The sequence below is a fragment of the Panthera leo genome, chromosome B4 (genome assembly GCF_018350215.1).
Source record: "Panthera leo isolate Ple1 chromosome B4, P.leo_Ple1_pat1.1, whole genome shotgun sequence".
Lineage (NCBI taxonomy): Eukaryota > Metazoa > Chordata > Mammalia > Carnivora > Felidae > Panthera > Panthera leo.
In genome coordinates, this window is record NC_056685.1 from 55,199,891 (window position 1) to 55,212,432 (window position 12,542).

The window sequence follows — 12,542 nt, forward strand, 5'->3', positions numbered from 1 at the left end:
CAATGGGACCATGTGTTAACAACTTGTCACATCCCAATTAGACAGTTCTTCTTCATTTTCCCTTTATTTGAAGCAACAACTACATGGATGCATAATCTAACCAGTCTGGGCCACTCTTACATCTTACAAATGCCAACATGCTCCCAAAATACTTCTAAAATATTTACAGCAATATGAATTTTTCCTTCCAGCCCTCTGTCTAAAGTTAGTACTTTTGAAGTTATGCTGTAAATTTGTAATTTCTATATTATCTTTTTAAAAAGGACTTATAAAAAGTTTCTGTGATAAGTACCAGAAAGCAAGTTAGTATCGGGGGATACTTTGAGCAAGGTCCTCCTTCTCAGTTTGATATAAATAAATACACCATTCAGCTTCTGAGAAATTTCTGTGGGTAATGTACACATTAAGGCTTTGAAACAAGGCACATTTTTATTAATTTCTATTCTCTACTTTCTCCCAGCTGGCCTTATTGGGAAGAAGAGCCTCATTCATTCATCTATTGATTTATTCATACATTCATTCATTTATTTTCAAGTCTTAAATTCCATTTAGTTAACATATAGTATAATATTAGTTTCGGGAATAGAATTTAGTCATTCATCACTTACATACAACACCCAGTGCTCATTACAAGTGTCCTCCTTAATGCCCATCACCCATTTAACCCATCCCCCCAACCTTCTCTGCAGCCACCCTGTTTGTTCTTTATGGTTTACAGTCCGTTTTATGGTTTGCCTCTCTCTTTCCCCCACCCCTACCATATTCATCTGCTTCATTTCTGAAAATCCACATATGTGTGAAATCATATATGGTATGTGTCTTTCTCTGATTGATTTAATTCAGTTAGCATGATACACTCTAGCTTCATCCATGTTGTTGCAAATGGCAAGATTTCATTCTTTTTTATGGCTGAGTAATATTCCATTATATATGTCTACTACAACTTCTTTATCCATTCATCAGTTGATGGAAATTTGGGCTTTTTCCATAGTTTGGCTCTTGTTGATAATGCTGCTAAAAACATCTGGATGCATTTGTCCCTTCGAATCAGTATTTTTGTATCTTTTAGGTAAATATCTAGTAGTATAATTGCTGGATCATAGGGTGGTTCTATTTTTAATTTTTTGAGGAACCTCCATATTGTTTCCCAGGATGGTTGCACCAGTTTGTATTGCCACCAGCAGTGTAAGGGGGCTCCCTTTTCTCCACATCTTCGCCAACATCTGTTGTTTCCTGTGTTGTTAATTTTAGCCATTCTGAAGGTATGAGATGGTATCTCGTGGTTTTGATTTGTATTTCCCTGATGATGAATGAAACTGAGCATCTTTTCATGTGTCTTTAGCCATCTGGATGTCTTCTTTGGAAAAGTGTCTATTCATGTCTTCTGCCCATGCCTTAACTGGATTATTTGGTTTTTAGGTGTTGAGTTCGATAAGTTCTTTATAGATTTTGGATACTAACCCTTTATCTTTCTGCTGTGCAGAAGCCTTTTATCTTAATGAGGTCCCAACATTCATGTTTGCTTTTGTTTCCCTTGCATCCCTAGTAAGAAGTTGCTATGGCTGATGTCAAAGAGGTTGCTGCCTCTGTTCTCCTCAAGGATTTTGATAGTTTCCTGTCTTATATTTAGGTGTTTCATCCATTTTGAATATATTCTTGTGTGTGATGTAAGAAAGTGGTCCAGTTTCATTCTTCTGCGTGTTGCTGTCCAGTTTTTCCAATACCTTTGTGGAAGAGACTTTTTCCATTGGATATTTTTTCTTGCTTTGTCAAAGATGAGTTGACCATATGGTTGTGGGTCCATTTCTGGGTTTTCTATTCTGTTCCATTGATCTGTGTGTCTGTTTTTATACCAGTACCATACTGTCTTGATCACTACAGCTTTATCCAGACTTGTGATGCCTCCAGCTTTGCTTTTCTTTTTCAAAATTGCATACATTCTTTTAAAAATATAACAACAAAATAATCACTGAGTCTCAACAATGGAAATTAGACAGTAGCCCTAATATAAACATTATAAAGGAAATGCAAAACATTATGTACTCAATCGCTCTGTCTCCTTCTCTCTCTTTTTCTCTTTCTCTCACCCCTCTCCCCTTCCATTAAAATGACTATGGAATCGTTATACTTTATATTGGGGCTTAGATTCACTTGTTATAGAACTAAATGGTAAATGCAATTAGATGATTATTTAAATTATTTTCTATTACATTAAAATGGTAATTCTGGTAACAGATAGTTTACCCTGGCAATAAAGCCAGCAAGAGAAGTAAAAACAGATGAAGGAGGGAAAGGAAAAGGCTGATCAATAAGTTTGAGTTAATATATATTTTCTGGCTCTCTTTCATATGGCTAATGTTTTTAAAACTGCTTGTAAGGTTTCCAGTATGATAATTAGACACTATTATTTTAATTATTATCACAGTAAATAAAATATACCAAAATTTACTTATAAGAGATAATGTTTTTGGTTTTTTGGTTTTAAGAGATAATGTTTTTGACATCTCAGTGATAAGGCATAGCTTCTTAAAGTACATTTATAGCACATTTTCAGTGGATGAACCCATTTTCAAAATCTACAGTCCACTAAATTCGAATAGATATGAGGGCTTAAAAGCCAGGATGTCTGTACCTATATCAAAGCTATATCAAAGTTATTTTATTTATAATAAAAATATTCTTTATCTTTTTTTTTTTAGAAAGTACTATCCATGTTGTCTTCTGGTTAGACCAAACTAGGTATTTTCAGTTCACTCCTAGATTATTTCCACTGCTCAAAGAAATTTTTTTGTAATGAATTTGGAATTTTTTGGAGGCATTTGATCAGAATTTTACCTTGATCTGCATAAGAAAGGAAGCTGCTTTGTGCACAATGTTTATAATGAGAACTCATAGCAAAAATACTAAATTCTATTAACTTCCCTTCAAATAGGAAAAGAGTATAGGTATGTGAAATTGGTGGATAATGTAAGAGTTTATGCTAGCTCCCTACTTTTTGTTTCTTTACCATTAAACTTAAGCAATGTAATGAATTACAAAGTGATTGTACAGTTATACCTTCTTTCCTTTCTTCTCAAATATGTGAACAACAAAATGGCTTCAAGGCAATTAATTAAGAAAGGAGAAGCAGCTGGTCTGAATAACTCACACAGGAGATCAAATACTTAGCACTTAGTGGTCACTAGGCAGCATTTATTCTACTGCTAAGTCCTTACACATACTAATCAATCAATTCACTGAATAAAAGCACCTGTGGTCAAAACGATACAATGGAATGACAAATTCAGTTTAGGAAATAGAAGCTACTGCTTATGTGAACTGCCAGTTCTCAAAGAGGTCCCCACCAGAGGACCTTTTATCTATCTAGTGATAAATTATAACTTCCATCGAGTTTGTGAATTCAACACTTCCCTCCAGAAGAGAAGCCTTTGATTTTCAAAGCTAAAAGAGAGGCCTCTTCTTGGATTTCCAGTGATTCAATGGCATCTATCTATCTTTTCTATAGTGAAAACTATAATTCTATAAAACAGACTTGCAAATAGTTAATAGAGATTCAATCTCTTTCCTTTTGTAGCCCTCAGAAGTACTGGTCTATGGCACCACTGAGTATCTGGGGGAATATATCAGGGCCTCCAAAGTATAAGATCAGTGCACACCTGTCTGTTGTGGAGTTATGAACACACAAAACAGCTCTGTGCTGCTTCATAAAACAGGCTCTCGTGCAAGCTCACCCTGAATACTATTTTCACTTCAGTCTGTTGATTCTAAAGACTTTCTTTTTGGCTTCCTGATGTGAATTTTCTTTTATCCTTTCACCACACAGCAAGACAAAGCCTTGGAAAGACAGCCTTTAGATAGAGTTACACAATTTTCGCAAGTGGAAACACCGGTGCCAAAGAACTGGAAGTGTTTAGTGCAGAGGGCTGAAGAGAAAACGCCATGTCGAACCAGAGAACATAAGCAGCATTCAAAGGTTAGGCTGTAGTGACACTCTGCACGTGATTGTGGCCCCCTCCACTTGGCACCCACCGGAAAAGTGCTCCCCTCTCTGCCAAAGCAACCTGGGTGGTCATGGTCTTGCTAGTTTTCCTCCAGCCAATTATTTTCTTTTAGACTCTTGTCCTTTTTCGATGTGAGTGTATGGTGACCTTTATCTATTTTTGCTAATTCGGAAGGAGTATGAAATGAATACAGTGGTCAGGGCTACATCTTCCATAGGGAAAGCTGTTCACTCAGAGAAGGGGAATAACTTGTGATTGTCTTAACTCTCACTTAAGTTGATGAGGGAAAGAAATGAGAGCCATATATTTAAAATAAATTAGAGAATGGACAAAAATTGGATGGGGCTCATGGATCTTCCCGAATCCCACAAAAGGTGGTTTTCTCTGGTTTCCCTTCCTTTCTTCTTGAGATTTTCCATCCAGGGAATCCAGTGACATTGCTTTTGAAAGCTCAAATTGAGAATGAAGAGAAAGGGAGGCAAAAATAGCCACAGAAGACCACGATAAATTTTCTCCCCTTTCTCTTCATTAAGGTGATGAGTGAATTAGAATTGGTGAAATCCCTAGATCTGCATCAGGATCTCCCCTCACACAGGAGAGCAAACACTTGCTTCTTCTGATTCATGCCCAATGCCCCAACCTTCCTTGTACCACTTTAGTTGTGTTTCTGCTCTGAGAACTCCAAGAATATTTGCTATAAGCAAATATTTTTCTTAATTTGCTGAGTAATATGGCAAAGAATAGAGAAAGGAGGAGTTATGTCAATACTGTGGGTTAAGTAAGATCAAAGCAGATTCACTGCAACAAATAGAAGTTTTCATTACTTATTTTTTTAATGACTTACAAGAATATGTCCACAGCTGTCAGGGTCAGAGAAGAGTTCACACCCTAGTCTCCAAGGTCCTATATCTCAACATTCATGTTTCTGACAAAAGGTCCATTTATTTCAAGCTGAAATTGTGTCTCCAGTGATGTGGACATGTCCACAGGAGGACAGTAGTAATGAGTTCTTTATATGTATACAATTCAGAGAAAGGTTATTTCCTAATAGGAGTTATCTAGTTAATTTATTCAATACTCCTACTGTAGCACATGTTCTTGGATTACAGCATTTATATTCAAATAAATATTCTGATATTTACATACTCTAAATAACATCCTGGTTCTAACGAACACTCTCAATGTACTCAGAGAAAAAAACAGAAAGAGAGTGAATCTGACTAGTTTTAAGTTGGATCACTGAGGGCTGTCTAGAGGGGTGTGTGTGTGTGTGTGTGTGTGCGTGCACACCTATATAAACCTATATAATCCTATATAAACTTATTGACACACACAATTAGGCAAAAGAGACAAATCATATACAAAAGACTGTGGAACTTGATTTCTGTCTGCAGATATGCCTGGAAGTTTGCAATGAATCAACAAGTTCCTTACAAAATTTACTTTTATCCATAAGAAATAGAAGCCAAAGATTCCTTATTTATTTTTGTATTGGTTTTTAAGGGAGAGCTCTGGTAATGAGATTAGACAGCAAATGTCGGAAGGATTATAATACACAGAAAACAAAGACAAGACATACTAACAAATGTATTATAAAGGAACAAAATAGATAGCAAAGTCTGCCCTTCCTGTTTCAAATACCAGTATTTTCTTTCAGTTTCTACAGTTGGAACTAGAATTCTTTTACATTCAGGTTGGTCTGCTGCCTTTTCACTTGGGGGTTAAAGTAACGGGCCATGAGTCAAACTGAACTAAGCCATTCTGAATCTGGCCACTCTTCCTCTCTAATTTTTCCTGACTTCCCCTTTTTTGGCAGTCTGAAGGCTCTAATATCTTGTCTTCTGGCTATGAGAGTAGAACATACGGTTTGCTTGAAGATTCTTGTTAAACACTTGTCCATTAACCTGACAGTAGGAAGTGCGAAAGAGCAGAAACAGGAGTCGAGTCACACATTCACCTCAAATCCAAAGCAAACACACTTGCCCCTTAAAAAACATGCTTGATCTCCAAGTTAAGAAAATCAGATAACAAAGGTAACTACTGATATTTTCCCTTGTGGTTTGGGGACATTCTTTCATTAAGCTATTTCATGATTAATTCTGTTATTCAGATATGATTGGGTTTTTTTCTTCCTTAGAGAAAACAAATTTAAACAAACAAATAGAAGCTTAAAATGAGGAATTAGGGTCTGGATAGGATCTAGAAATAAGGTCTTAGTCTGGTTATAAATCCTAAGCAATACTTCATCTGCTTTCATGCTATCTATATATAGGTAATTCAGGAGACATTTTGTCCTGCCCCCAGAGCTACCTGGAAGGAATTTCTTACCAACAACCAATCTAAAATTTGTAAAATATAATTGTCTTATGTCACTGAATAATTTCTATATTATTACCAATATAGTGGAAAAGAATCTCTAAACCAGCGGAAAATCATGACAACTAAAGCTCACAGGGGGCTCTAAGAATCTATATCAATTTGTATCCGTCTATCAACAACTCACGATTATAACCTAGCTTCCTTCATTTTAACCTCATCAAATTCCTTTCACTATCTGCCCTCTCTGGTCTGTTGAGTTTTGAAAGCCTGCATACAGTAGGGATGCTTAATTAGTAGACGCGATGTCCTTACAATAGTACAGATAAACTTACTTTTCCTTTTGACAAATGGACAGGTAATTATTTTTTAAAAAGTTTACAGACAACTCATCATTACCACAAAAATAGCTTATTTATAGTGCTGATTATGCAGACTAGTCTGCAAACTACATTTCCTTCCTTTTTGGAATTTGTATCTCATTCGTCTCCTGGTTCATACTCCAGCCGGTTGGCTTATGAACCACTTACCAGGGTAGGTGCTGTTTCCACTCATTTATTTATTCATCCATTCATTCAAAATTCATCTGTCGAGTGCATTTGCTAATCAGTGAACTAGAGGACTTATATTATTATTTTTCATCGCAACACCCCCATATTCTTGTTTCTATTTTACAGATGGGAAACAGGACTCAAATAAATTAATTAACTTGCTAGATTCAAGTCTGTATGATGCCAAAGCATGTGCCTGTTCTCCTACTTCATAAAGGAAAGAAGAAGGCAACAGATGATTAATTGCAGTTTTTTATGTTTTGTGCTAACGTGATCCTCCACTGGCTTAAAACATAGAAAGTCACCATCTCTTCCAGGCTTGTCCTGCTCAATGAAGAAAAATGAGTACATCTGTTCACTTGTCAAATTTGCTTTTTTGAAAAAAAAAACCTGAAGTTATACAAACATTTGCCATTCCATTAACTTATGTAATCTAGAGACTAAAGAACACAAAATGAATTTTTGCTTTTTGGGCTATTTGTCTTGCCATTAGCTAAAACATTATGACAAATTTCATCTGTAACATAAACAAACCTGAGCTATTTTAATGTCTGGAAAAGTGAGGTTAGTGCTGAATCTCAGCGCAAGACTAATTTTTACAACTGTCTCCCTCTTTGCATCAGCCCCCTTTTTTTGTTTGGTTTCCATTTCGAAATCATGAAATGAACGTACCGTTCTGACCTCTAGCCATCTGTTGGCTGCTGAGAGAAATAAGTAGGCAATGTTGTTTGTGTCTGTCAGTTCCAGCATACGTTGCTTAAATCTGGTTTCGTGCCTGTAGAAAACAAAATTATTATCATGCTAGCCACACAACAGGAGAAATAATAAGAAACAGTCACACTTACTACTACACTATTTACTCGACAGGGACAAACTGATGGGATGGAATGACTAGTAAATGGACTCTGACTTCAAAATAAAGGCCAGCTGCTACTGCTTTGCTGTATGCTTGCTGGAGAGGGTGTGGTTCGGTGTTTCCTCCTTTCTCAGACCTCCGCTATGAAAAAGAAGCTTTTGGATGACAAATTCCTATTAAAGATCACTTCATAAATTTCCACATAATTTTGTAGCCACAAAGACAAGGCATGGCCTATGTTGCAAGGGCCTTACAAAAACCAGAGTAAGTTGTACAGAAATGCAGTATGCCTACTTTTTATTGCATATTTTACTTTTCCCAATGACACAGAGTTGGGTGGGAGGTGCTGGATGAGGACCAGGAAAGACAGGAAACTATGCACGTGTAACAGGAAAATATATACTTTTAAATATCTACTGCTGCCCGGTGTTTCTGGGAACCAAAGAAGGAAACTGGGTGGCAAGAAGTGGAGGATGGAGGTCCTTGGAGATGGCAAATGTTCTTGCTAGATGTGGTATCTTACGCTCAAGATTCTAAAATATTTGTAAGGATGGCCATTGCATGGAAGGAACTCTTAGTCTATGGTACCCACAGGGTTTTATGACATATACAGTTTAGATATTGTTTCCTGACCAAATTAAGTTCATTCTTGGCAACCAATGCCATCAGACCAAATTCTGTGTAATCCATGTTATAAATGAAACTTCTAAGAAAAATCTTATCCATTTCAACATGTGAGCTACTCTCTCACAGAACTCATGCTACATGGTGATAAATCTAAATAACAGAAATAGTCTCTTTTCATTTTCAATTATTTTTCCCTGAATAACCGAAACAATGGAAAGCTGGATAATATAATCAAAATAACTGGTTTGAAGGTTGGAGGAAATGCCAAATCAAAATGTGGTCTATCCACCCTCTGTTCTTATATGGACTGCTTGACTACATGTTGCATTTGTGAGGAATAGCCAAATTTCATTTGACAGCCCAGCAATGATTCCTGTTTGATAACAGATTTCCCAAAGTTTCCCCAAATCTGCAAATCAATTTGCAAAACTTTATATTAAACCATCACTATATCAAAGAATGAAAAAGTCCTGGATGGGGTGTTCCCTTGGCCCATGAAGCCATCTATACAGGCCAATATAAAGCAGATACTTGATATTTGTCCAATTGATCTGATCATTCCAATATGCCAAACCAGATAAATCAGATAACTGAGTCAAACAGCAACATCTGATCTACAGTAATCAAAGGATTTGGCAATCAGAGCCAAATAATTACCTCACTTTGAGTTATGAGTTTGCAGCCTTGATCTAAATGCCATGTACAGGGGGACCTGCCCTGAACAGCAACACATTTGAAGGGGACTGAGCAGTCAGAGAACATGGCTACCTTGTCCTGTGATGACCCTTTTAGAGATGAATAGAGTGAATAATGAAAAGGTAGAATGGCTCACAGGATTATAGGATTTACTGAGATAGTGGATATGAATTGTAAAGAGATCTATCCATGTAAGGGCCAATCTTTCTGTGTGCAGTGTTATGTCGATTTTCATCCACTCATTCAGAAGCACTCAGGAAGCACCAACTCTAAATGAGACATTAGAATACCTACATGAACGAGACATAACCTCTCCCTCGAGGAGCCCATTCTTTAGTGAAGGAGGTAAACGTGTTATTAACAAACAAGGATGGCACAGCACAGAATCTAGTCATAATGACTCCGTGCACAAAATGCTACTTGAACATTAAGGAAGGGGGTGATTTGTATTGACCAGAGGGTCGGGATGGCAGGGAATGAGGTGAGGAACAGGGGGAGAAGGAGGATTAAGCAAAGTTTCAAAGAGCACTGTGGGGATGGTGCGAGTGAAGTTTTAAAGGATGAACTGAATTCTTCAGGTGAACAAGGGAGGACAAACCACTGGAAGCAGTAGGAACAACATGAGCAAAGGAACAGAAATGAGAAAACTCATGTTCTGGGGCTCAAGACAGTGTTCTCTCTGTAGAGGACAGTGGTAGTGGAGAGATTGGAGGTGGGGCCCATTGGACCAAAGCCACTGGGCTACATTTGAGATAAACATCAAACACTTTATTCTGACAAAGTGCTTTGTCTGGGACTCTTCTTACTCCTCATTTAGTTTTGGGATATTGTTTCAGATACACTCTTAAAGAGTTTGTAAATGGAATTGGCAATGGTCTGAAGCAGCAGCGAGAGGGGAGGGGTGGAAATGCAGTGAACATTCTTTCTGTGTGTTTCTATTTGGCAAGAAACCTTCTGTTTTCCTAATGGAAACTTTGACACACTCAGTCTGTATCTTTTCATCCACATCCAGCTCATCTTCTGAACATTCTTAGACCTTTATTCTGTTGGACAAAAAAAAAAAAAAAAAAAAAAAAAAAAAAAAAAAAAAAAAAAAAAAAAAAAAGGAAAGGTCCCTGAAATCTCAGTCTAATTTAACTGTGATGCTTTCGTGGTAAACTACTTGAGGGAGTACACTGCTGTGTGTGAGTACACCATGATCCCTGAATGCAGGGGAGGAAAAGCAGCCTAATCAGTAAATAATAACTTTCCAAAAGAGCTGAAGACTCTGGGGATCCAGGGAGCCTGAAAGGAAGGAAGAAATGGAGGGAAAAGAACATGTTTGATTCTTGACCACAAGCACCAAATGTAAAGACTCCAGAATTTTATTCATGGCAGCAGGACTAGCCCCACATTTTGAAACTCCCTTTGGCTTAAAAATGCTGATACTTGTGGTATTTAATATTTACTTTAGAAAGGAACCCTGGAAGATGTAAATCTGGATGATTATGATGCAGATACTTCTACCCAAAAGTTGTCTTTTGTTTCTTTCAATCATAATTCAAGCGTGAAGGTTTAACACGTAATATTTGGTTCTTTTTACAACTACCTAGACTTCTCCTCATGTAAAATTAGGAATAGTCATGCTAAATTCTGTCCTTGTGTCTAGTGACAAACGTAAATGAAAAGCCTAAACCTTGACTCTTGGTCAAGTTTCTCTCATTTTGAACTGTCATTTCCTTCATGACAATTTACCTGATTCTAGTCCTCTCTCTCTTAGAAAATAATCTCAACTTGTTCAGAGAGAAAACAGAGCAGGGGCTATTATATGTCGAACCCATCAGTATTCTGTTGTCCCATTGACCAGCTTGACTGAATCCAGTAACTTCTTGCCCCTCACTTGCCATGCTATCTTGTTTTCTTTGTGGTTTTTATCTGGGATGGAAGTGGAAGGCCATGTCTTTTTCATCTTTAAATATCCACATCAAGAGTAGTACCTAGCATATATTCAATACTCAAATAAATAACTTCAAAGGACTTATTTGGTGAAAAATGTAATCTTTAATATGATGCACTTATGAGTACCAGTGGTCATTGCTGGCTACAATGTCAATAAATAATTTTACCATCTCCAATAAGAGGCACCCTGATGGGAAAACACACCACTGCAGAAAATGTGAATGTTTCATGATGAAGTCTATGTAGATTTTATGTAGAAATTCTGTGATACACGTTGTGGATGGTTATATCTCTATATCTCTATATTCTACTTTTTTAAAGTTTATTTATTTATTTTGAGAAAGACAGAGAGAGAGAGAGAGAGAGAGAGAGAGAGTGTGTGTGTGTGTGTGTCTGTGTGAGCGAAGGGAGGGGCAGAGAGAGAGGTAGAGAATCCCAAGTAGGTTCCACACCATCAGCACAGAGCCTGATGCGGGACTCAAACTCACGAACCATGAGATCACAACCTGAGCCAAAGTCAGACACTTAACCAACTGAGCCACCCAGGTGCCCCTCTATATTCTTTTTAATTCAAGTTTATATATGTAAAATAATATAAATATGTCTTAGGTTAGAAAAATCTCTAATTGAAATCATTACATATTTGCATTTAGGGTTGCGAGAAGACTTAATACTTTAATATGTCAATTTCCAAGATTAAATGAAATATTCAGTGGTACCACCTTCTTTAGTGAGTTTACTTCAACAGGGTAAATAGGGCAGATAATTTTTTAAGTGTTAAGCAAACACTCTTGATCAAAAGCTTGGATTATCACTATTTACCAACATTGAAGAAAATGGATTAAATCCTGAAATAACCTTGATTTAATATTTCTTTTATTATTATCAATAATACATTCATTTTAACTTGTTTATTGGGTGTTTCTTCACTAATCACTGTGGTTAATACTTCACACGCATTTTTCAATTAGCCCAAGGACCTAAGAAGCACAGTTGATTTCTCCATTTCACAGATGAGTAAACCGGGGCTAGGGTTTGCAAAGCATGGTCTACATTATACAGCTAGTGTCTTCTCAATATGCTGTTTCATTCTTTCTTTATTTTTGTTAAAATTTTAGGTAATTAACTCTGAACATTTATTGCCATATTTTTCATTCTTGTAGTTTAGAACATTGCCATGCACACAGTGGGCATACAAAAAATGGTAGCAGTTATCAGTTATTTGTAGATAAATATTTGTTGATGATGTAATGGCTTAATCCACAAAATTAAAACATGTTTACTCGCCTAAATGCCCGAATGGTGGTGAGTCCTTCAGCTGTTTCTGAGAAGTGGCAAAGCAGAGGGAGCTGGGTACTGTCATCAAGTTCCTGGAGGTCCCTAGAGCAGAGAGAAGTGCAAAATTAATTTCCTATGCATTCATGCTCAGAGACTACTGTATTCATCCTCAGGTAGGTTTTTATTTGTCGTTGCAACTTATTTTTCTAGAACCCAGTTAACAAAAACTTTAACAGCTTATAATCTAAAGAAGAAGAGAAATATGGGTACATAATGAAT

The 12,542-nt window shown here is 36.8% G+C and overlaps 1 protein-coding gene across 5 annotated transcripts in view; it reads right to left on the minus strand.

Annotated features, from left to right (window-relative positions):
- ABCC9 (ATP binding cassette subfamily C member 9) overlaps window positions 1-12,542 on the minus strand; it is a 129,913-nt gene that overhangs the window by 19,003 nt on the left and 98,368 nt on the right. For all 5 annotated transcript variants that reach the window (XM_042946008.1, XM_042946009.1, XM_042946010.1 and 2 more), the window contains 2 exons: window positions 12,273-12,365; window positions 7,541-7,643 (listed from right to left, as the gene is read on the minus strand). In XM_042946008.1, coding sequence (XP_042801942.1) covers window positions 7,541-7,643; window positions 12,273-12,365 — 196 coding nt within the window. The remainder of the gene's footprint in view (window positions 1-7,540; window positions 7,644-12,272; window positions 12,366-12,542) is intronic.